Source organism: Squalius cephalus, assembly GCF_949319135.1.
Source record: "Squalius cephalus genome assembly, chromosome: 1".
NCBI classification, from domain to species: domain Eukaryota; kingdom Metazoa; phylum Chordata; class Actinopteri; order Cypriniformes; family Leuciscidae; genus Squalius; species Squalius cephalus.
Genome location: NC_137122.1, coordinates 63394147 through 63420780, shown reverse-complemented (window position 1 = coordinate 63420780; position 26634 = coordinate 63394147). Strand labels below are relative to the sequence as shown.

The window sequence follows — 26634 nt, the reverse complement described above, 5'->3', positions numbered from 1 at the left end:
TCTGTATAATATCAGTCATTAAATGCAAGATATTTAAAATTTATCTAAAGTATACTTGCAATAGTTCCACTTTAGCACAAGCAAATATACAAGTGTATCTTTATTTTAATTTACGCACTATTTCTGGATAACGAAAGTGCATTAAAAACAAAATTCATTCTTCCAATTTAGCAGACTTTAAGTATATCAGTTTAGTAAACCAAAAGTGCAATTGCAGGGTATTTATATTAAGTACATCAATATGTAAATGTAGTTGTAGTATACTTAACATAAAATAAATGTATTTCAAATACTTAATATCACTCTAATCACTCTAATCTGCTAAATGCGATCATAAGGCATGAATATATCATAATTAGAGCTGGGCAATGATTAATCAAATCCACAATAAAAATGTGTGTTTACGTAATATATGTGTGTGTACTGTGTATAATTATTTTGTATATATAAATACACACACATGCATGTATATATTTAAGAAAAATGTGCTATTTATATATAAAATATTTATATATAATATAAATGATATATAAATATATATACATGCAAATATTTATTAAATATATACATATGTGTGTGTATTTATATATATATCTATATATATATCTATATATACAAAATAATTATACACAGTACACACACATATATTATGTAAACACAAACTTTTATTGTGGATGCGATTAATTGCGATTAATCATTGCCCAGCACTAATTATGATATTATAAACATTAACATCATGATTCCTGTGGGACATAATGTAAGTGGGACTTGATTATATCTATTGAGAAATGATCATTAGGCTACCGTATTAAAGCTATAAAGCAGAAGAGAGAAGACATGTCAGAGGTGGAGAAACGTTAATATGCTTTTAAAGACATTGCTTTTGTTTGTACAAGTTGTGGAGATGCATTTTAAATGCTGAACTATTTTGCAACTTAAATTTGACATTCATGCCTGTTTACTTTCTTAACATATTGATTAAGAAAATCCCAGACATCTTCGACAAACAGCAAGCCGTGTCCCTAACTATAAGGCGTCTGCCGATATGTTTGTCACGACACAATCTGCCCACTAATCTATTGGACAAAAGGCATCTTTGGGGCTTTTCCACAGAATCCGATGCCAACTCAGTGCAGCTGTTCCTCAGTAGTTTAACACACACTCCAGCCCAGGGCTCATCCCAACAACTGTCTGAGGAGCCCAGTGAAGGTCACCAGAGGTTTTCAGGACAGAGGGGCGTTTTTTACACACACACACACACACACACACACACACACACACACACACACACACACACACACACACACACACACACACACACACACACACACACACACACACACACACACACACACACACACACACACACACACACACACACACACACACACACACACACACCAGGTTCAGAGACCCTCCTGGAGCTAATAATCAGATAATTATCTCTCTCTCTCTCTGTCTTTTCCTTAACTCAAGGTCAAAGTGGCCTGTTATTATTGAGAAATCCCTCTGAAACGAGGACAGCATTCCTGGCCCAGGGCTCTGGCTCTTGAAGCCGGATCTCAGGGAATGTGTAAAATGTGCATATCAGTGACTCTGTGAGGAGACGTGGCTTTTTCCTGGCCCTTCAGGGGCCGTCGAACACACTTTGGGGTCCGGGTAACTTTACCTGCTCCTGGTATTCCAGCTCTCGGCTCATCAGCTTCTTCTCAACGGCGTGCAGCTGTTTCTGGAGAGTCTCCACACGATCCTGAAGAACCTGAGTGGGGAAATGGAGAATCAAGAGTTCAGAGTAAAGGAAAGAAGCATCACTGTCAATAAAGCAGAGGATTTGGGGTGTAACGAGACCCACATATCACGATACTGAACCATATTATTGCGATACTCTTTGGTAAAAGGTTAACAAAAAGTGTTCTGTTGATTAAAATGCTAAATTTGATATTACATTGTGTGTGTAAATGAATCTGCTTGGACTTGTTGCTGGAAACCCAAAGCACAGGACAATAGAGACACTAGAATAAACATATTCATGATTCTGAAGCTGAAAACACAGAATTATTTTAAACGAATATTCTTGAACTCTTTCACTGACTAGATATATTTAAAATAATGTAGGACACTTCTTACTGGTAACATTTGGCATTATCAGGACCCACAAATATTGCATTATTATACATTATATTCAACATTATATATAGCAGTTTAATGTAGTACTGACACTAAAACTCAAAAAGTAATCTTTATTTTGGGTGAACAATCCATGATACATATTGTTGCATTTTTGTATTGCGATATACTGTGACACGATATATTGTTACACCCCTAGCGAGCATCGATCAGATCCATAACGAAGGGTATCAAATGCATCATAAACAGTTTGATCAGCCGACAATCTATCGTTTAATTTTAAAAACCATTTAAAACCAAATCTGTCATTCATTCTTCTGAAGGGCCAAGCAGGACAGTATTCTGCTATCACAGTGGAAACTTTAAAACCAGATGCTTCTAGTGCATCTGTACACCTCAGTTACGATTATCCACCATGGAAATGAGGAAAACGAGCAGGACGCTATAGCAAAGCAGTTGTCTTCCTCAGAGGTCGGCTAAATCCACTTAAGAAATCGCAAAAGTCTGATTGGATGAAAGCTGTTGCTCATCCTTAAAGAGCACAATCCTGGTGACATGGAAACATTATTTTCATACTACATTCTATAAACTTCAGACATTTCAATACTAAGCTACACAAACAGCTTGCTCACAGCTCATTATTAACATAAGGGGCCCTATTTTAACGATCTGAAACGCAAGTATCAAGCGCGAAACGCAAGTAACTTTGTGGGCGGATCTCGGGCGCTGTTGCTATTACACCGGCGGGATAAATGACTCTTGTGCCCGACGCAAATCTAAAATGTGTTGGTCTGAAGTAGCTTCATTATTCATAGGTGTGGTTTGGGCGTAACGTGAAATAAACCAATCAGAGCGACATCTCACATTCCCTTTAAGAGCAGGCACGCTTGTTCCATGGCGGATTGCTATTATAACAGCGGATTTGCCAGACGCACGCCAGGAGCGGTTCACAGCCGAGGAGACCGACGTTCTCGTCAGGGCCGTAAAACACAGAGAAGTGACATTGGGGATGGAGAAACACACCCAAATTAGCTTAGATTAAACAGGTGTATGATAATTTGGGTAAATGTGTAAGCAAGATTTATGGCTATTTTTTCACATCTTCATGGACACCACAATGATTTCCCTCGTGTGGAATATTTTTCCTTGTAATTATGTATGGTTTGCAAAAATGGAAACTGCTGCGTCTGTGTAGATGAGAAAAGCAAAGTGTGTGTGCGTTGCATTATGGCCAAGCATGCGCTCTTAAAATAGCATCTGAATAACGCGCACTGACTTTAGACGAGGTTTTTCCTCGTCAGTGGCGGAATTGTTTTCTGAAACTGCAAAATAGCACCAGGGAACGTTTGCGCTGGAACACGCCTCCTCTTTACGCTGAACCGCTCCCGGGAGCGCAAGTTCATTCCCTAATTTACAGACGTGCATCTGTGGAGGGAAAAGTCTGCCGTGCGTCGGGTGCAAAATAGGAATGATTCATGTGTCGGTGTACAAAGTCAATTGCGCTGGGTGCAAGATAAGGCCCATGAACACCCACATTTGCATAGAAACACCTATTTAGCATCCTGAAACCTGACCTGATGAAGGACAATGGAGGTCTTAAAGGGGCGGAAGGCAGGATGGAAAATGGTTGCAGAAGATCCAGAAGCACAAGGCCTCACTTTTTGTAATGTAATATAAATTGACCGATTGACTGCTAATCGACCCAGGGTCAAAAATGAATGCTATGCCAAGCAAAAAAAAAAAAAAAAAAGTGGGTCGCTTTTTTAAGGAATTGCAACATAATACAGTGTTTAAATCCCGCTGTAAGAGAGAAGAAACCTTCAGCTTGTGCTGATGTAATCAAAGAGAAACAACAGCTGTGTGCTTCTGTGTCGATCATTCAACCAACAAAACATTGAAACATTATGTTTTTCAAAAACCTTTCCAGTGGACAACAAACTCTCCATCACTCTTAAAGGATTAGTTCACTTCAGAATTAAAATTTCCTGATAATTTTCTGATTTCTCAAAGACTAAGTCAAACAAACAAAAAAAAAATAAGTAAAAGGTAAAACAACGATGTCGGTCGATTTTGAAGTTGGAGGAGAAAATGAGATGAAGTTTTTCGCGTGACCTTTCAACCTGATTACGTAATGTGTGAAGTCGTGGACGTGCAAGATGAGCATTTGTGGTTAAAAAGTATATAAATGTTTATGTTTTTATAAAATGGCCAATGGTTTGTCTAGATAAGACTTTTATTCCTCGTCTGGGATCGTGTCGAGACTTTGAAGCTGCACTGACACTCACATTTGGACCGTTGGACCCCATTGAAGACACTATATGGAGAAAAATCCTGGAAAGTTTTCCTCAAAAACCTTCATTTCTTTTCGACTGAAGAAAGAAAGACATGAACATCTTGGATGACGTGAGGGAGAGTAAATGATCAGGACATTTTAATTCTGAAGTGAACAAATCCTTTAAAATGTACGGCCGTCGCTTGCAGCTTCATTTACATCAGCAAATGATGTAATGAAATCTCAAATGAAATATGGCGTCTACCTAAGGTCCATCAGCAGGTTAATTCTGGACCCTGGACAGGCCAAAGGAAAAATTTAGGAAGCTTGTGTAAAGGACGACTAAGTCATGACCTTCCACATCTAATGAAACACAACCAGCCAGTAACCCAAACACCAGCAGACCCCAGAACTGCTACAGGCTTTGTGTGGTGATGTTTCCTGGAAGAGTGCTGACAGTTACGAGCCGAGTCTTTCATGTGGTTCCTAGCAGATTTACCAAACGCCGGGGTGGGGTGAGGGGCCGAAAATATCTCTGTCTTTGTCATAAAAGGATCCTGTCATCTGCGGCTCTCATTAATAAACAGCCTGAATGAGCCATTGTGGGCGATCCCTTTGTCCCGATGTTCTCCTGAAGAGCACACTGGGTCCGTCCAGACGGGATAGAGGTCAAGCTGAGCATGAAGGTGAGGGAGGCCAGTAAATACAAGCTCTTAAAGTGGGTTTGTGGCCCGATGCTCTACAGGGCTCCGTTTCATTTGATCTCACGGCATTCAATGGGCCACTTCACCACCAACCCTAAAGGCCCTACCATACGCCCGGTGCGACGCTAGTTTGCTAGTTTCAGCCCGACGCAGTTTTCATTTTCATGTCCTGCGCCACGTTGTTTAAATAGCAAATGCATTTGTGTTGGCGCCAGGGTTTGAAATGAACTTTTTCACTCACCGGCCAATATATAAATATATACATATATATTATAAAATTTTGATTTCATACATTAATTTCTTATTCAAACAAAAACCTGTCATCCAGCATCTCCTCTCTTCCTCTTTCATCCTTTTCACCATAAATGTGTTTTAGGAGGAAAGATCAATACAGTACAAAGAACACCAAATAAATGTAGGATGTTGGAAAATAACAATCTTTTCTGTTAACCAAATGCTTTGTAATCTTAACTATTGCTTCAATGCAAATGAACAAGCGTGCCGTTATTTATTGCATAGTGACGTGTGTGTTCAAGTGAGCCAGATATGAGCAGATTCTGTGCAATATGCTGTATTTGATATATCATGAGGACTTAAGAGTATTTGCGCTAAATTTGCACAGATTTGACTACACGAACTTCCCCAGCAAAGTGAGTAAACATAATAAGTAACACAACAATCGTTACCCGACACAGTTGATTTTTACCCGCATTTGTCGTGTTGGTGGATGTTAGTTTCACACCCTGGTTGGCGCGTTGCTATTTTGAGGCAAATGAAATAGACCATTGACCAACTGAAACCTGGTCTAAAGTCAATGGCGCAGTATTTTTTTTTTATTTAAAGAAGTGCGTTAGTAATGTGAGCCTATAGGCGTGTCCGTTTCCTCGCTAGAGAAGCGTTCAGTTTTTCCACTTGCAAATTCCTCCATGTAAACAGCGAATCCGCCATGGATGAGTGCAACTGGCTTTTAAAGGGAATGGGAGATGAGACTCTGATTGGTTTATTGCATGTTACACCCAAAACACACCCATTACTCATTAAGAGAATAGAGACAAAACACACCCATTACTCATTAAGAGAATAGAGACAAAACACACCCATTACTCATTAAGAGAATAGGGACGACCCTTTTAGACCATGCGCCGGGAGCGCCGACCATTTTTCCCGTCATTAAACTAGTAAAAGTGGATTCAGACACGGCCTAAATGTGCACTTGAGCCGTGCGCTTTAGACGACGATCCTTAAAATAGGACTCTAGAGGCCCGTTAACACAAAGAACGATAACTATAACGATAACTATATTAGCATCCTCACTAAGCAAAAAAAATCGTTCTGAAAGTGATCCCAACTATATGGTTCCTCATATCTTTATAGTTGTGATGTGAACTCTGCTATTCTTTACTATGGAGAACGATTTATAGAACCATATCTTTATCGTTATCGTCCTTGGTGTGAACTGGCCTTAAGTCTCCAGGACTCCCGATCCGCACTTGATCTGGGGATACACCTTGTGTTTTCCCATCGAAACCTTCCAAAGGGGCCGAGGGAAGCATCGCAGCCTCACAGCTGTTGTTCCTCTCTGCGTGAACGTGTGATTTTCTATGGTGAATCTCTCCAAACGGGGTCCAGATGGCCAGAGCGATACGCTCTTTATCAGCCGGCCAGAGCGGGATCAATCTAAACAACCGGCAAACGTGGAACATTTGATTTCCCGGGGGCGAGAGACAGGCATGGCACTGGCCTTTATTCTCTCACTTTCTTGTCTTGGTTTTCTTCAACAGCTGTTTATCCCCATAGATTACCAAAACACACACACACATATACACAGCTAATACGCCGTTCACACACGTACGGACCTGCATAGATGCTCACTCGCACTCAAAGTGAGACCTGAGTCATTTTTCTTGGGTGGTCCACCTCGAACGATAAGGCAAGTATGTTTCCCTCGGGTAAAGGCAACAGAAAAGAGAAAAGAGAAAAGAGAGAGGGCCTCTTTTAAACTGCATCCCATGTTTTGTTAGCACTAGCCGGCTATTCATGTGGAATTTCTATTTGTAGTGTTCTGCTTTAAGAAGTTTTCCAAGCGTCAGATTAAAGAGATCCGCTAATGACGACAAGCCAGAGCACTTTAAACCTACAGAAGTGCAGTTCTGGCCCAGAGGGCTGGTGTGTGTGAGAGGCTAAATTACAGACGCTCTTCCCTTCTCTCTGTCTTCCAGCTGTGCACATGTGAGGCTCACGATGACAGCGGGGAATGTGGATGTGGTAGATATACGATGTCTTTAACCTGACTATTGAACGATGGATGTGAGGAAGAGTTTTGCTTGCAACAACAACTTATTTATTAAGAGCAGATCTTCATTTGACGTTTATCAAGTCGACGTGAAATGAAAATGAACTATGCACCTTCTTAATAAAAGATCTGGTGTTACTGGGAATCATTCATCCATGCACGTTACTCTAAAGAAAGAAAAAAAAAAAGTCCATAAGTAAGGATAATTGATGTTGAATTATTAGAAAATAATAATGCTTTCCATTTAATCATTTTAAAAGTCATTTGGCGTAGTGATATGGCACTGTAATGCAGTCAAGACCAATGCGTTCGTCAACCAATCAGATTCAAGCATTCAATAGTCCTGTAGTATAATCTCTGGTAACACTTTAGTTTAGGGTCCAATTCTCACTATTAACTAGTTGCTTATTAGCGTACATATTACTAGGATATTCGCTGTTTATTAAAACATATATTAATGCCTTATTCTGCATGACCATATTCTACATCCCTTAATCCAGCCAATACCTAAACTTAACAACTACCTTACTAACTGTTAATAAGCAGTAATTGGGAATTTATTGAGGCAAAAGTCATAGTTAATAGTGAGAAATGGACCCTAATCTAAAGTGTGACTCAATCTTTTTTTTTTTTTTTTTTTACTATTCTTTATTCTCTTGACAGGACTTTTATTTTCTATCAATGTAACAAATGTTATAGGGTAGGGAAAAATACATATAATTTTAAGCAAATATAATAACCAACTAGAATTTTATATTCTCTGAAGAAAATGTGAGCATTGCTGCCCTGATGTGTGTTGTGGGTGGTTGCCAGGGTGTTGCTATGCGGCAGTGTGGTTGCTAGGGTGTTTGCTCAGTCGTTGCAATGCACCTTCAAATTCTTCAGTGGAAGTCTTTTGTGTTTTTTTTTTTTTCACTCGTTTGCCGAGGATATAAACAGAAGGTAAGAAAGAGAGATATATTGTTCTGGCAGCGGTCCTGTGACTCTTTATGAGGCAGATATTGGGTTTGTAAAAGCAGTGTTTGAGCTTTTATTTCCTTTCTGCTTTGGTGTTTTTGTGGTTCTGACACAGTGACTGCTGCTTTCAAACACAGTTCAATACAATCCCCAACTCTCCCGTGCCAAGAGCTGAGCATGCCAACACGTCCTTCACAAATCCTTCAGCAAACTACAGACACACAAAGCAGCTTGTGGGAGAGAAAAGCTCCAAGTCCTGAAGTCTTTTTGAGCACAGGAAACGGAAATATGAAAGCAAACTACTGTGTTTAACTCTAACAGATACTACATCTGAAAGAGAAAAGACAGGTTTTTCTATTGCTGTTGTTGTTGTTGCTCACACTAAAAGCTGCAGCGTGGATAATTTGATGAAAATTACATAGAAAATCATATTACTGATTCAGTCATTCACTAAGGCAAGCTTACAATAATGATGTCAGGTCGGATTTGGATCAGGTTTACATCAGGTAAAGACAATACTGGCGACATATATGCTACTTATCTGTTTAAACTACATATTTTTTTAAAAAAGGTTGCATATATTTGATAAAACAAAAACAAAACAACAACAGTAATATTGTGAAAAGAGCAGCATTTATCTGAAATAGAAAGCTTTTGTCACATTAAATACTAATGTTCAAAAGTTTGGGGTCAGTAAGGATTTTTATTTTATTTTTGGGGGGGAAATAAATTAAATAAATCAATACTTTTATTCATCAAGGATGAATTAAATTGATCAAAAGTTACAGTAAATACATTAATAAGGTTAAAAAAGATTCTATTTAAAATAAATGCTGTTCTTTTGAACTTTCTATTCATCAAAAAATCCTGAAAAACAATTGTACACAACTGTTTTCAACATTGATAATAATAATTAATGTTTCTTGAGCATCAAATCATCATATTAGAATGATTTCTGAAGGATCATGTGACACTGAAGACTGCAGTAATGATGCTGTAAATTCAGCTTTGATCACAGGAATAAATTACATTTTAAAATATATTAAAATAGAAAACAGTTATTTTAAATTGTCATAATATTTAACGATATTACTGTTTTATTTGTATTTTTAATCAAATAAATGCAGCCTTGGTGAGCAGAAGAGACTTATAAAAAAAACAAAAATAAAAAAAAACCCATAAAAAATCTTACCGATCCAAAACTTTTGACTGGTAGTGTACAGTAAAGAAAACAGCAATCTTGTTAAATATTATTACAATTTAAAACATAAAACCGTTCTTTTAAAAATTAAATTTATTCCTGTTATGCAAAGCTTTTTTTTTTTGTAAGCATCATTACTTCAGTCTTCAGTGTCACATGATCCTTCAGAAATAGTTATAATATTTTACTATAATAAATGAAATCTGTTTCATAACTGAAAAGTTGTCAAATCTCTTTAAAACAGCTTGGCTCATATGTTGACCTTTATGACCTTTTTTGGGATCTTCTAGGCTTTGGTTACTAGGACTTTCAACGGAGGGACAGAAATATCCCAGGTTTCATTTCAAATATCTCATTTGTGTTTGAAAGATTAACCAAAGTCTTATGGTTTTGGAACAACATGAGGATGAATAAATTATGACAGAATTTTAATTTTTGGGGAACTATCCCATTTAGGACATTATTTATCATGTACAGTAGGAGAACATCAGATATTCCATGAAAGGATCAGCTTGGATACTCTTCACCTTTCATTTATTTTTTATTTTTTTTTAAATATGGTCACTTTTTACTGACACATTGTACACATTTATGTAGGATTGTTTGACTTCTGATGGGTTTGATTGTTTTTCTTTCTTTAAAGTTTCTGCTACTCACATTTTCTTTGGATAATGTTTCCTTCTACTTTGTTTTTCTTGCTATAAATGCAGACACTAGATGTGTTGAGCTCTGGCAGGGGGTGAGGGCTGAACAGAAGTGTGTGAGGGCGAGGGCTGAACAGAAGTGTGTGAGGACGAGAGCTGAACATAAGTGTGTGAGGACGAGGGCTGAACAGAAGTGTGTGAGGAACAGAAGTGTGTGAGGACGAGGGCTGAACAGAAGTGTGTGAGGAACAGAAGTGTGTGAGGACGAGGGCTGAACAGAAGTGTGTGAGGACGAGGGCTGAACAGAAGTGTGTGAGGACGAGGGCTGAACAGAAGTGTGTGAGGACGAGAGCTAAACAGAAGTGTGTGTGGACGAGAGCTGAACAGAAGTGTGTGAGGACGAGAGTTGAACAGAAGTGTGTGAGGACGAGGGCTGAACAGAAGTGTGTGAGGAACAGAAGTGTGTGAGGACGAGGGCTGAACAGAAGTGTGTGAGGACGAGAGCTGAACAGAAGTGTGTGAGGACGAGATCTGAACAGAAGTGTGTGAGGAACAGAAGTGTGTGAGGACGAGATCTGAACAGAAGTGTGTGAGGAACAGAAGTGTGTGAGGACGAGGGCTGAACAGAAGTGTGTGAGGACGAGGGCTGAACAGAAGTGTGTGAGGAACAGAAGTGTGTGAAGACGAGGGCTGAACAGAAGTGTGTGAGGACGAGATCTGAACATAAGTGTGTGTGGACGAGAGCTGAACAGAAGTGTGTGAGGACGAGATCTGAACAGAAGTGTGTGAGGACGAGATCTGAACAGAAGTGTGTGAGGACGAGAGCTGAACAGAAGTGTGTGAGGATGAGAGCTGAACAGAAGTGTGTGAGGACGAGATCTGAACAGAAGTGTGTGAGGACGAGTGTGTGAGGACGAGAGCTGAACAGAAGTGTGTAAGGACGAGATCTGAACATAAGTGTGTGTGGACGAGAGCTGAACAGAAGTGTGTGTGGACGAGAGCTGAACAGAAGTGTGTGAGGACGAGATCTGAACAGAAGTGTGTGAGGACGAGAGCTGAACAGAAGTGTGTGAGGAACAGAAGTGTGTGAGGGCGAGGGCTGAACAGAAGTGTGTGAGGACGAGAGCTGAACAGAAGTGTGTGAGGACGAGAGCTGAACAGAAGTGTGTGAGGACGAGAGCTGAACATAAGTGTGTGAGGGCGAGGGCTGAACAGAAGTGTGTGAGGACGAGAGCTGAACATAAGTGTGTGAGGAACAGAAGTGTGTGAGGATGAGGGCTGAACAGAAGTGTGTGAGGAACAGAAGTGTGTGAGGACGAGGGCTGAACAGAAGTGTGTGAGGAACAGAAGTGTGTGAGGACGAGGGCTGAACAGAAGTGTGTGAGGACGAGTGTGTGAGGACGAGAGATGAACAGAAGTGTGTGAGGATGAGTGTGTGAAGACGAGAGCTGAACAGAAGTGTGTGAGGACGAGAGCTGAACAGAAGTGTGTGAAGACGAGAGCTGAACAGAAGTGTGTGAGGACGAGAGCTGAACAGAAGTGTGTGAGTGTGAGGACGAGAGCTGAACAGAAGTGTGTGAGGACGAGTGTGTGAGGACGAGAGATGAACAGAAGTGTGTGAGGACGAGTGTGTGAGGACGAGAGCTGAACAGAAGTGTGTGAGGAACAGAAGTGTGTGAGGACGAGAGCTGAACAGAAGTGTGTGAGGACGAGAGCTGAACAGAAGTGTGTGAGGACGAGAGCTGAACAGAAGTGTGTGAGGACGAGAGCTGAACAGAAGTGTGTGAGTGTGAGGACGAGAGCTGAACAGAAGTGTGTGAGGACGAGTGTGTGAGGACGAGAGATGAACAGAAGTGTGTGAGGACGAGTGTGTGAGGACGAGAGCTGAACAGAAGTGTGTGAGGACGAGAGCTGAACAGAAGTGTGTGAGGACGAGGGCTGAACAGAAGTGTGTGTGGACGAGAGCTGAACAGAAGTGTGTGAGTGTGAGGATGAGGGCTGAACAGAAGTGTGTGAGGACGAGTGTGTGAGGACGAGAGATGAACAGAAGTGTGTGAGGACGAGTGTGTGAGGACGAGAGATGAACAGAAGTGTGTGAGGACGAGTGTGTGAAGACGAGGGCTGAACAGAAGTGTGTGAGGACGAGAGCTGAACATAAGTGTGTGTGGACGAGAGCTGAACAGAAGTGTGTGAGGGCGAGGGCTCAACAGAAGTGTGTGAGGGCGAGGGCTGAACAGAAGTGTGTGAGGGCGAGGGCTGAACAGAAGTGTGTGAGGACGAGAGCTGAACAGAAGTGTGTGAGGACGAGAGCTGAACAGAAGTGTGTGTGGACGAGATCTGAACAGAAGTGTGTGAGGAAGAGTGTGTAAGGACAAGAGCTGAACAGAAGTGTGTGAGGACGAGGGCTGAACAGAAGTGTGTGTGGACGAGAGCTGAACAGAAGTGTGTGAGGACGAGGGCTGAACAGAAGTGTGTGAGGACGAGTGTGTGAGGACGAGGGCTGAACATAAGTGAGTGAGGACGAGTGTGTGAGGACGAGAGATGAACAGAAGTGTGTGAGGACGAGAGATGAACAGAAGTGTGTGTGGACGAGTGTGTGAAGACGAGAGCTGAACAGAAGTGTGTGAGGACGAGAGCTGAACAGAAGTGTGTGAGGACGAGAGCTGAACAGAAGTGTGTGAGGACGAGAGCTGAACAGAAGTGTGTGTGGATGAGAGCTGAACAGAAGTGTGTGTGGACGAGAGCTGAACAGAAGTGTGTGTGGACGAGAGCTGAACAGAAGTGTGTGTGGACGAGAGCTGAACAGAAGTGTGTGAGGACGAGGGCTGAACAGAAGTGTGTGTGGACGAGAGCTGAACAGAAGTGTGTGAGGACGAGGGCTGAACAGAAGTGTGTGAGGACGAGTGTGTGAGGACGAGAGATGAACAGAAGTGTGTGAGGATGAGTGTGTGAAGACGAGAGCTGAACAGAAGTGTGTGAGGACGAGAGCTGAACAGAAGTGTGTGAGGACGAGAGCTGAACAGAAGTGTGTGTGGACGAGAGCTGAACAGAAGTGTGTGAGGACGAGATCTGAACAGAAGTGTGTGAGGAAGAGTGTGTGAGGACGAGAGCTGAACAGAAGTGTGTGAGGACGAGTGTGTGAGGACGAGAGCTGAACAGAAGTGTGTGAGGACGAGTGTGTGAGGACGAGAGCTGAACAGAAGTGTGCGAGGATGAGTGTGTGAGGACGAGAGCTGAACAGAAGTGTGCGAGGACGAGGGCTGAACAGAAGTGTGTGAGGACGAGTGTGTGAGGACGAGAGCTGAACAGAAGTGTGTGAGGACGAGGGCTGAACAGAAGTGTGTGAGGACGAGTGTGTGAGGACGAGAGCTGAACAGAAGTGTGTGAGGACGAGGGCTGAACAGAAGTGTGTGAGTGTGAGGACGAGGGCTGAACAGAAGTGTGTGAGGACGAGAGCTGAACAGAAGTGTGTGAGGACGAGTGTGTGAGGACGAGAGCTGAACAGAAGTGTGTGAGGACGAGGGCTGAACAGAAGTGTGTGAGTGTGAGGACGAGGGCTGAACAGAAGTGTGTGAGGACGAGAGCTGAACATAAGTGTGTGAGGACGAGGGCTGAACAGAAGTGTGTGAGGAACAGAAGTGTGTGAGGACGAGGGCTGAACAGAAGTGTGTGTGGACGAGAGCTGAACAGAAGTGTGTGAGGACGAGGGCTGAACAGAAGTGTGTGAGGACGAGGGCTGAACAGAAGTGTGTGAGTGTGAGGACGAGGGCTGAACAGAAGTGTGTGAGGACGAGAGCTGAACAGAAGTGTGTGAGGACGAGTGTGTGAGGACGAGAGCTGAACAGAAGTGTGTGAGGACGAGGGCTGAACAGAAGTGTGTGAGTGTGAGGACGAGGGCTGAACAGAAGTGTGTGAGGACGAGAGCTGAACATAAGTGTGTGAGGACGAGGGCTGAACAGAAGTGTGTGAGGAACAGAAGTGTGTGAGGACGAGGGCTGAACAGAAGTGTGTGTGGACGAGAGCTGAACAGAAGTGTGTGAGGACGAGAGATGAACAGAAGTGTGTGAGGATGAGTGTGTGAAGACGAGAGCTGAACAGAAGTGTGTGAGGACGAGAGCTGAACAGAAGTGTGTGAGGACGAGAGCTGAACAGAAGTGTGTGAGGACGAGAGCTGAACAGAAGTGTGTGAGGACGAGAGCTGAACAGAAGTGTGTGTGGACGAGAGCTGAACAGAAGTGTGTGAGGACGAGATCTGAACAGAAGTGTGTGAGGAAGAGTGTGTGAGGACGAGAGCTGAACAGAAGTGTGTGAGGACGAGTGTGTGAGGACGAGAGCTGAACAGAAGTGTGTGAGGACGAGTGTGTGAGGACGAGAGCTGAACAGAAGTGTGAGAGGATGAGTGTGTGAGGACGAGAGCTGAACAGAAGTGTGCGAGGACGAGAGCTGAACAGAAGTGTGTGAGGACGAGTGTGTGAGGACGAGAGATGAACAGAAGTGTGTGAGGACGAGAGATGAACAGAAGTGTGTGAGGACGAGTGTGTGAAGACGAGAGCTGAACAGAAGTGTGTGAGGACGAGAGCTGAACAGAAGTGTGTGAGGACGAGAGCTGAACAGAAGTGTGTGAGGACGAGAGCTGAACAGAAGTGTGTGAGGACGAGTGTGTGAAGACGAGAGCTGAACAGAAGTGTGTGAGGACGAGAGCTGAACAGAAGTGTGTGTGGACGAGAGCTGAACAGAAGTGTGTGAGGACGAGATCTGAACAGAAGTGTGTGAGGAAGAGTGTGTGAGGACGAGAGCTGAACAGAAGTGTGTGAGGACGAGTGTGTGAGGACAAGAGCTGAACAGAAGTGTGCGAGGATGAGTGTGTGAGGACGAGAGCTGAACAGAAGTGTGTGAGGACGAGGGCTGAACAGAAGTGTGTGAGGACGAGAGATGAACAGAAGTGTGTGAGGACGAGAGATGAACAGAAGTGTGTGAGGACGAGAGATGAACAGAAGTGTGTGAGGACGAGTGTGTGAGGACGAGAGATGAACAGAAGTGTGTGAGGACGAGTGTGTGAAGACGAGAGCTGAACAGAAGTGTGTGAGGACGAGTGTGTGAAGACGAGAGCTGAACAGAAGTGTGTGAGGACGAGTGTGTTAGGACAAGAGCTGGACAGAAGTGTGTGAGGATGAGTGTGTGAGGACGAGAGATGAACAGAAGTGTGTGAGGACGAGAGATGAACAGAAGTGTGTGAGGACGAGTGTGTGAGGACGAGAGCTGAACAGAAAGTGTGTGAGCTGCACTTTCGAGGCTTGACTTTCTCACACAGGCCACTGGCACGCTATCACACACTGCTTCCTGTGATACGAGGTTCAAAGGGTTCTGGGAATCTGCCCCGTCCCACATACACTCATTCATCAGATACCCTCTTCCCATACACACACACACGCACACGCACACGCACACACACACACACACACAGATATGCTAACTCATCATTCCTGTGGCTGTGAGAGTGTGTGTGTTAAACCTCAGCCATATGAACGAGAGCCACACACACACACACACACACACAGCACAGAGGTCATGCCAGGGTCAGAGAGAGAACGAGTGAACAACAGGACACATCTCTTACAGACACTGTGCTTGAACTTGAGCACACAGAAAAAACAAAATGGCAAAATGAGATTACAGAAGTTTCTGTCATCAATTACTCACCAAGATGCTGTTCCAAACCGGCAAGATTGTTTTCTTTTGCAGAACACAAAATACGATAATTTAAAGAATGTTTCAGCCCCACTTTACATTAAGTTTCTTTAACTACAATGTACTAACTTTTACACATACAATACAACATCAACACAATCACAGTACATTAAAGACACCTAATATAAAGCGTGACCAAAAACTGACCAAAATTCAAAGTACATATTGTGTTAAAGACACTTGATATAAAGTCGGACATATTTTCTGATGCAAGTACATAGTAGTAAACACTAATATAAAAGAGACCGAAATATGTCTCGAGTTTTTTGCTCAAAGAAGTAACAGAAAAAGATTTTGAGATTCATTCATGTTCAGAGCACAAATGGAGTGAGTCAAGCATAATACTGTAATAGCGTTAGCAAACCACTAACTATAGCTTTTTTGGTTGAAACTATAGTGATTATGCTCAATTTTGAAAGGGTAATGAATTGCAGCTGGAATGATGGCTGAAGTAGTGCAGTGTGAGTCAGCACTGATATACCTGTGCACACACGACGTCTGTGTGTATCGTGACACTGAGATCAAATGCAAGTGTATAATGCTTTTCACAATATACATACCGGTAGTTTCAAAGCAGCTTTAGCAGATTAGAGCTGGGCGATAATTCAGTCCACATTTTGCGACGATCAAGCAATCAAGCAGGTGAGATTTGTTAAGTATTTATCCCTTTATGTGAGAATGCTGTGTGCAAATAACGTAGGATATTCTTATATATCTAACTTAGAGACGAGGGGTTAAAATTTTGCGAAGATATAAACAATCAAGCAATTTAGAAACACTCATTAGCCGCGTTTCCATTATCCTTCAATTGGCGCAAATTGAAATTGCAAATTGAAAATACGCCCAATGGAAACACGTTAATTTCGCAAAAACTCCCATACATCGCAAAAAAGTTTTTTTTTGCAAATTTGAAAAAGGAATATTTTTATAATAATAAAAGGAAACAGTTTTTGTGCATTTACAGTCACCTGACTTCATTTTTAAAGATGACGCGGTGTGTTTGGACAGAAGACGAGACCGAGTTCTTCATTAAACTCATAAAAGACAAAAGAATCACAGGATATACTGGATACTGGATTCTAAACGACAAAGAAATGCTACAATTTATCAAGATCTTGAAGCAGAAATGAGGGAGAAACACCCAGAAACTCCTCATATGAGCCGCTCACAAGTTTAAGGGTCTTTCCTTGTCATTAATGCTTGAATAACACGCCTACGACTCTAAACGCCTACGAAAATAATGTATATAATGTATATATATATATATATAATGGATAGTGCAGTGACTGAGATGTGAACCTACCGCCATGATGTTTGTAATGATTTTCGCGAGTGGAAAGAAATTGTGTTTTGGTGGCATAACATTGGTTAATGGAAACGCCGCCATTTTGCAATCGTTTTTTATCGACATTTAGAAAATAGCGCAAAAGTTTTGCGCAAATCTGTAATGGAAACCCGGCTATTGTCACATCTGTCTCTGCTCTCGGTTCTGATAGTCAGAGAGCAAACGCATGTCCGGACGCATTCTCTCATCGGACGTGTGTTAACGTGTCTTACACACTTCTTACAGCGCACACTTGAAGAGTGTGTGTGTGTGTGTGTTTAGGATAGCCTTGAGAATGAACACGTGGTTAGAGAGCACACATGACTAGCACCTGTGAAGGGAAAGTATCATGTGACTTGACGTGTTTGATTGAGTTTTACATGTCCTGAAGAAAGTGTGAGTGTGTGAAACTGATGCGAGGGCGATCTGAGTGTTTGCCAGTGCGGATCAAGACAGTGTCTAGGGTGTTTCTGAACGCTTTACTGCAGTGGTGTGGGGTTGCCAATGCGCTTATATGTGTTTGCTAACGTGTTCTGGGCAGTTGTCCAATCCCTGTGTTAATAATGGACATGTATATGATGACACTATTATTCAATATACAGTCAAACCAAAAATTATTCAGACACCAGATATAGTTTTCACTAGTGTGTGCAGGACACTATAGTTCATTTATGTAAGTGAGGAGAGCAAAATAAAGTAAACTGTGACATATTGTACCCAAAAACTCTTCATACAGCGACTACCAGTAACATTTATACAAATTTGGGACTAAAAATGATTCAGACACTTTGACCTGATCATGTTTTGCTGAAGTGTTTTTTCTTCAATTGCTAATTCGACCTTTTTACACCACAGACTGAACAAAATGAAGCATTGCTTGGTGACTGGTTGAGCTAAACTGGTATTATCTAATTGTGTAGTTAAATTTAACAGCTGACAGATATTCAACATAATTCATCTGTGAGACAGTCTAACAGAAGGACGGACAAAACCAGTCAAATATCAACTGATTCTGAGTCATATTTTAGTACCATTTTCTAAACTATAGCGAATAAACTGATAATGTGAGAAATGTTGAAGGTGTCTCACAAAATGTCTCATTATCCTCAAAAACAAAACTCATTGGTTCTCAAGCCTCAAGCAACTTGTTTGAGCTTGGGTTTATCATATTTGTTGTGCTCTACATATGTGTGTTGGTAAGTGTTTATACGTGAATAAAGGCCTAAATTAAATCTGCTCGTTATATAAAGTGAACTTGGATTAAACACCTTGATTAATATGAATTACTTTTATGAAGTTTTTTGAACTTTGTGAAGCTTGAAAGCTCAGAGGGCCAGAAACCTCTCTAGTTTCATTAGAAGATATATTAATTTGTGCTTTGAAGATGAACAAAAGTCTAATGGATTTGGAACGAATTATGTATTCCACTAATTATGAGCATCATCCAAGGAAGACACTGTTCCCATTGAGTTATTTACATGGGCTGCGCATTGAACTATTCTTATTTGCCTGCTAAACAGAAACCACAGATGTGTCATCTTACATGTGGAAAATGCGTGTAACTACTGCCAACATGGATCTAATAAACGTGCCCAAAATCCTACAATGTGTACTGGGCAAAACAGAATATAATCTAAAATTGAATCTTTATTTACTGTCACATAAACAATGTGATGCCACATATTACAAGTTCAGACATTCCTAAGGTACTCATGTAGTATTTTATATTTTATATATTATTTTTATTAATAAATACTTATGAGATTAGGCAGGCTCTACCACAGTTCTCCTCAATCTGGCCCTCAACGTCCACTTTCCTGCAGATTCAGCCCTGATCAAATTAAAGGCTCCCTGATATCAAAATGTAAGTTTTTTAGCCTTTAGTATGAATATGTTAGCCTTAAGGTTATGAATAAGCTGGTGTGCTCCAAAACAATGACAAAATTCACATTTAGGAGATACTGTATAAGCATTCAAAACTTACAGTCTCTCATTTCCGCTAAAATCACATCTTCTGCCCAATCAAATGCTCTCTAGAATCTGAAGCTCCGCCCCCTCTGCTATAAACACCACCTGGCTGAAGCGAGTGTTGACACACAGAGCAATATGGGTGTGAGTGTGTGTTCGGTTGCTCAAACGCTCGAGTTTTATCCCGTTTTCCAACTGTACGTTGGTTAAGAATGAAATGGCTAGAAGTTCGCTTCTACTATTGAATCCAGCGTATCATCAGCGCTCGGATTCGCTTCCATGGTGCCGTCAAGTACGACTCGCAGTCTGTGAGGGACACTAAACGCTATTGGCTGTTTGAAAAGGGGGAGGAGCCATTCAATATGTCCCGCCTTTCAGTGGAAATGCGTCAAGTCAAACAAAGCTGAGCGATCCAAGGCACTTCAGTGGGACTTTAATTTAGTCCTAATTTGTAAGTCGCTTTGGACAAAAGCGTCTGCTAAATGACTAAATGTAAATGTAATACCCTACTTCTGAAAATAATGAATACAAGTTTATGGGCCCTATTTTAAGGATCTAAGTACATGATCTGAGCGTACATGAGCGTACGGCGCAAGTTCACTTAGGGCGTGTCCGAATCCACTTTTACTAGTTTAACGACGGGAAAAATGGTCGGTGCTCCCGGTGCATGGTCTAAAACGGTCGTACCTATTCTCTTAATGAGTAATGGGTGTGTTTTGTCTCTATTCTCTTAATGAGTAATGGGTGTGTTTTGGGGCGTAACGTGCAATAAACCAATCAGAGTCTCATCTCCCATTCCCTTTAAAAGCCAGTTGTGCTCGCGCCATGGCGGATTCGCTGTTTACATGGAGGAATTTACAAACATAAAGACTGAACTCTTCTCTAGCGAGGAAATGGATCTGCTCATGCGCGAGGTTAAAGCTGTGTGTGTGTGTGTGTGGTTAAAACAAGCAGAACATCTACGGAACAAAGTGTAGAGCGTGTTGGACCCGCCTATAGGCGCACATTACTAACGCGCTCTTTAAATAACAAAAAAAAAAAAAACTGCGCCATTGACTTTAGACCAGGGTTCAGTTGGTCAATGGCTCAGTCTATTTCAGTTCCTCATAACAGCAATGCTCCAACAATGCGCCTGAACACACACCTGGTTCTCAGACCAGCAGCCCATGGGTGCACAGATGGGCGCAAATGCATTTGCTATTTAAACAACATGACGCAGGACGTGAAAATGAAAACTGTGTTGAGCTGATGCTAGCAAAACACACTTGCGTCGCACCTGGAGTATGATAGGACCCAATGAATCAATAAAAGAACTCCATTCTGGATCAGATGAGCAAAGCTGACTGTGACGACAAAGCACAGACACATCTTCGTGTAGTGCTCTCCTGTAGTAGGTTATAAATAGAAAAGTCACCATCAGAATGACACATGTCACATGCGGCCCGGATGTATGTGAGATGTGAGATGAGAGATGTGTCTCATGCTGTGCGAGTGATGTCAGAGCAAGAGACCAGGGTGGCAGGGACCCGTGGAGAAGGAGGCGCTGATCAAAGTGCTGCGGTTTGACACTGAGGTGGGGAACTATTGTGGATGTCACAGCCAGGCTTAAACAGCAGCTGTGCGTGATGGGGCGGCTGGGCTTAAAGGGAAAGTTCACCCCAAAACGAAAATTAGCCCATGATTTACTCACCCTCAAGTCATCCTAGTTGTATATGACATTCGCCGTAAGTCGACTTGCGTAGGCTGTCTGCTAGATATTTTAGTCGATAGTTTTAAATATGGATATTTTTCTTACACAAACGCATTGCTTCACTTCAGAAGGCCTTTATTAACCCCCGAAGAGCCTGTGGAGCACTTTTATCATGGATAGATGCACTTTAATGATGGATAGATGCACTTTAATGATGGATAGATGCACTTTTATCATGGATAGATGCACTTTAATGATGGATAGATGCACTTTTATCATGGATAGATGCACTTTAATGATGGATAGATGCACTTTAATGATGGATAGATGCACTTTTATCACGGATAGATGCACTTTTATGATGAATAGATGCACTTTTATGATGGATAGATGCACTTTTATGATGGACAGATGCACTTTTATGATGGATAGATGCACTTTTTTCATGGATAGATGCACTTTTATGATGGATAGATGCACTTTTATCATGGATAGATGCGCTTTTATGATGGATAGATGCACTTTCATCATGGATAGATGCACTTTTATGATGGATAGATGCACTTTTATGACGGATAGATGCACTTTCATCATGGATAGATGCACTTTTATGATGGATAGATGCACTTTCATCATGGATAGATCCACTTTTATGATGGATAAATGCACTTTTATCATGGATGGATGCACTTTTATGATGGATGGATGCACTTTTATGACGGATAAATGCACTTTTATCATGGATGGATGCACTTTTATGATGGATAAATGCACTTTCATCATGGATAGATGCACTTTTATGATGGATGGATGCACTTTTATGATGGATAGATGCACTTTTATCATGGATAGATCCACTTTTATGATGGATAAATGCACTTTTATCATGGATGGATGCACTTTTATCATGGATAGATGCACTTTTATGATGATAGATGCACTTATATGATGATAGATGCACTTTTATGATGGATGGATGCGCTTTTATGATGGATAGATGCACTTTTATGATGATAGATGCACTTTTATCATGGATGGATGCACTTTTATGATGGATAGATGCACTTTCATCATGGATAGATCCACTTTTATGATGGATAAATGCACTTTCATCATGGATAGATGCACTTTTATGATGGATGGATGCACTTTTATGATGGATAGATGCACTTTTATCATGGATAGATCCACTTTTATGATGGATAAATGCACTTTTATCATGGATGGATGCACTTTTATCATGGATAGATGCACTTTTATGATGATAGATGCACTTATATGATGATAGATGCACTTTTATGATGGATGGATGCGCTTTTATGATGGATAGATGCACTTTTATGATGATAGATGCACTTTCATCATGAGAGATGCACTTTTATGATTGATAGATGCACTTTTATGATGATAGATGCACTTTTATGATGATAGATGCACTTTCATCATGGATAGATCCACTTTAATGATGGACAAATGCACTTTTATGATGGATAGATGCACTTTTATGATGGACAGATGCACTTTTATCACGGATAGATGCACTTTTATCACAGATAGATGCACTTTAATGATGGATAGATGCACTTTTATCATGGATGGATGCGCTTTTATCATGGATAGATGTGCTTTTATGATGGATAGATGCACTTTTATGATGATAGATGCACTTTCATCATGAGAGATGCACTTTTATGATGGATAGATGCACTTTTATGATGATAGATGCACTTTTATGATGGATAGATGCACTTTTATGATGGATGCACTTTTATGATGGATAGATGCAGTTTTATGATGAATATATGCACTTTTATCATGGATAGACGCACTTTCATCATGGATAGATCCACTTTTATGATGGACAAATGCACTTTTATGATGGATATATGCACTTTTATGATGGATAGATGCACTTTTATCATGGATAGATGCACTTTTATGATGGACAGATGCACTTTTATGATGGATAGATGCACTTTTATGATGGATAGATGCACTTTTATGATGATAGATGCACTGTTATGATGGATAGATCCGCTTTTATGATGGATAGATGCACTTTTATCATGGATAGATGCACTTTTATGATGGATAGATGCACTTTTATCATGGATAGATGCAGTTTTATGATGAATATATGCACTTTTATCATGGATAGACGCACTTTTATCATGGATAGATGCACTTTTATGATGGATAGATGCACTTTTATGATGAATAGATGCACTTTTATGGACTTAAAAAATATACATCCATTCAATGCCGTTATAAAGCTTGGATGAACTCCGATTGTATTCGTCTGAAAGAAGAATGTCATATACACCTATGATGACTTGAGGGTGAGTAAATCATGGGCTAAGTTTCATTTTTGGGTGAACTATCCCTTTAAGCAGGGGGTTGAAACTGGACCAGTGTCATCTGTGTGCGGGAACACAACTGCACCAAGGTGAGTCTCAATGTGGCGAAGTGGCTTTGATCACACACACACATATCTGGAAGGACGGACACAGTCATATCTGTGGAGTCACCTTCATTTATATAGCATATATATATATATGGAGCACATGCTACTGCCAATCAGAGAGAAGGAGGAGGAAAGCTGGAAACAACACACAGTCTCTACAGCAAGACTTCCTAGGCAACATTTTAAGGCATCAGAAACATACTCTGAATATGTAAAGCTTTTCAAATAGTAGGTAGCACAATTAACTAAGGTCACATGTATTCTTGATACAGCAATTCCAGAATGCATTGTGGCAATAACAAAGAGTACTAAATTTAAAATCCCCCGTAGTCAATCATTTTATCCCTTAAAACTCATCAAAATGACATATTTAAATGTTTTTTACTTCATGCCTTAAAATATCTTGAATGTAACTTGACACCCTTGCCTCATTTAGTATACGTGGTTCTATGAATATGCAAATGAGCCCCGCCTCCACTCACTCAGCTCAGAGATCCACTGGTTGACGATCACACGTTGATCTGATTGGTTACAAGGTAGTTTGTGACGTCAGAAACACCAGCGATTTCAAAGTGTGTTTTTGAGACTGTCTTTGGTTCACTGCAGTTTTAAGGAGGAAATACTCAGCAATGCTGTCGACTAAAAACACCACATAGACACATAAACAACATTAAAAGCTTGATTTTCACCACAGGGGGACTTTAAAATGCTTTCTAACACCTCTAAGAACGGCTTCTTCGTTTGACGGAGTTGCCCAGAGAAAAGACACAAGAGTTTATGGTAAATTAAATGCCAGATAAACTTATTTACACTAGTTATTACATCAACAATAATCAGAAATTATGCAGAATGTGGGACTTTTAATTATTAACAAGCCCGAAATACACTGGGACTCTTATTTTGAAATGTCTACACTTTACTACTGCCAGCTGCAATCTTACAACCATCTACAACATGTTCCAATATAAACACCATAAAGAACACTCATGTTTATTTTATGGTTATAATTCATGAAAAGTAGATGATAAGCAATCGCTTGACATAAATGTGCGGTATTCATAGATTGACTGTGAACTAGGGCACAAACTGAGACACAAACTGCCTTCAAAGTTTACCACAACTCTCCCATAATTCTGTGTCATGATAATAGCGACAGCTCTGATTGGTGGATCTCTCTAGGTCACAGTATAACACAGTATAACACTTTTAGTTTCTCAGTTTGTGTAAACCTACTTAGGGTTCAGAGTATTTATTTATTCCCTCATTAATTTCACACAGGTCTAGTACAATTATGTGGTTTTGTTGCATTAATACAGTGTATACGTTTTTCTTGATTTTCCCCGAAAGAATGGATGTGAAACCATATGACAGCTTAAAATGTGATCTGATCTAATCAAAAAATATATAAGACAAACTAAAAAAAATGTGTCAATAAAATACAACCATTAACTTTTTCATGTAAAATAATGGCATTTTTAATAAAAAATGTTTGAGTTTGACAACAAACACACCACAAAACACAGCTATACAACATAGTTCAAAACATAATAATATTTAATAATTTCTGAACATTGACTCTCAGTCTTTATTCTCCTTTTTCTCATAGTTTCTCAATAGAATTCATGAAAGTATAGAAAAGAATATCAATAGTTCTAATAGAGGCTCATTGTAACGCAGTGTGACAACATGCCCCGCCTGCACAACTGGGGTTTAACCCCGGCGAGTGTTTCTGCTGGTTAGATCCGCGTTAAAGATCTATCTCAACTGTTAAATAACAGATTGGAGATTAAAATAATATCAGATTTGTCTAATTTTAACAGAGATGAAAGTAAGACTTTTAACTTTTGCTATGGTTAAATAAATGTTCAGTGATATAGCTTCCAAAGATTGCAGAATTTTGGCGCAATATTTTCTCTATATTATGGAAGCTTGTTTCCGCCACAGAGTGAAAAATAAAAAAGGTAATTGCGACTTTTTAATCTCACAATTCTGACTTTTTTTCTCAGAATTACGTGATATAAAGTCAGAGTTGTGTGATATAAAGTCGCAATTGCGTGTTCTAAAGTCAGACTTATGAGATATAAACTCGCAATTGCGAGAAATATACTTGAAATTCTGACTTTTTTCTCAGAACTGCATGTTTATATCTCGCAATTCTGACTTTATAATATGCAATTGCGAGTTGTAAAGTCAGAATTGCATGATATAAAGTCGCAATTGTGTGTTATAAAGTCAGAATTGTGAGATATAAACTATTCTGAGGTAAAAAACAAAAACAAAAAAATAAATCTGTCTTTTTTTTTCCTTAGAATTGGACTTTATATCTCACAATTCTGAGAAAAGATGTCAGAATTGTGAGATATAAACTCTAAATGTGTTAGTCAGAAATGTGTGATATAGTCGCAATTATGTGTTATAAAGTCAGAAATGTGTGATATAGTCGCAATTATGTGTTATAAAGTCAGAAATGTGTGATATAGTCGCAATTATGTGTTATAAAGTCAGAAATGTGTGATATAGTCGCAATTATGTGTTATAAAGTCAGAAATGTGTGATATAGTCGCAATTGCGAGAAAAAAAAAGTCAGAATTCTGACTTTATAAGACGCAATTGCGACTTTATTTCATGCAATTCTGACTTTATATCTCGCAATTCTGAGAAATAAAGTCAGAATTGCGAGATGTAAACTCACAATTGTGAGATAAAAAGTCGCAATTATCTTTTAAAATGTTTTATTCTGTGGCGGAAACAAGCTTCCATACTATATAGTGTTGATCTGGCAACTAGAAAATACACTTTCTGAACTTTTTCAAGTTTCGTCATGCTGGCATGTGTGGAAAGTTTTAAACCATGTGTGTTACATCCAATATATATATATATATTTTAAGTTGAATTTAAACGTTCTCGAGAAGCACATGACATCAACAACAGGTCTTGTATGCTGGATATGTTTTCGGACGTTTCCAGTTTCCGGAAGGCCTATTGTTATGAGCTGGGCAAACATAGAGGACAGAATGAAAAAAGCAGTGACACACACTCGACTAAACACAGAAGGAAAGTTTTCACAGACAGTCTTTCTGAAGCTTTTCGGGTGGAGAAAGTGGGACTTTAGGAGACTTGCCAAACAAACACGCGTTTAATCTTAAGCAATACGAGCAACAGAGACATCTGATAGCAGACGACGCAATCAGAACAACTGTTTTGGGATTATTGCATTCAAACGCGCCACACTTTGATGTTTC

The 26634-nt window shown here is 40.4% G+C and overlaps 1 protein-coding gene across 8 annotated transcripts in view; it reads right to left on the bottom strand.

Moving 5' to 3' along the window:
• Positions 1–26634, bottom strand: part of LOC307171957 (axin-2) — a 238915-nt gene that overhangs the window by 57593 nt on the left and 154688 nt on the right. For 7 of the 8 annotated variants that reach the window (XM_079893910.1, XM_079893913.1, XM_079893915.1 and 4 more), the window contains one exon: positions 1670–1759. In XM_079893910.1, the coding sequence (XP_079750036.1) occupies positions 1670–1759 (90 nt within the window). The remainder of the gene's footprint in view (positions 1–1669; positions 1760–26634) is intronic. The other variant, XM_079893912.1, reaches the window with a different exon arrangement.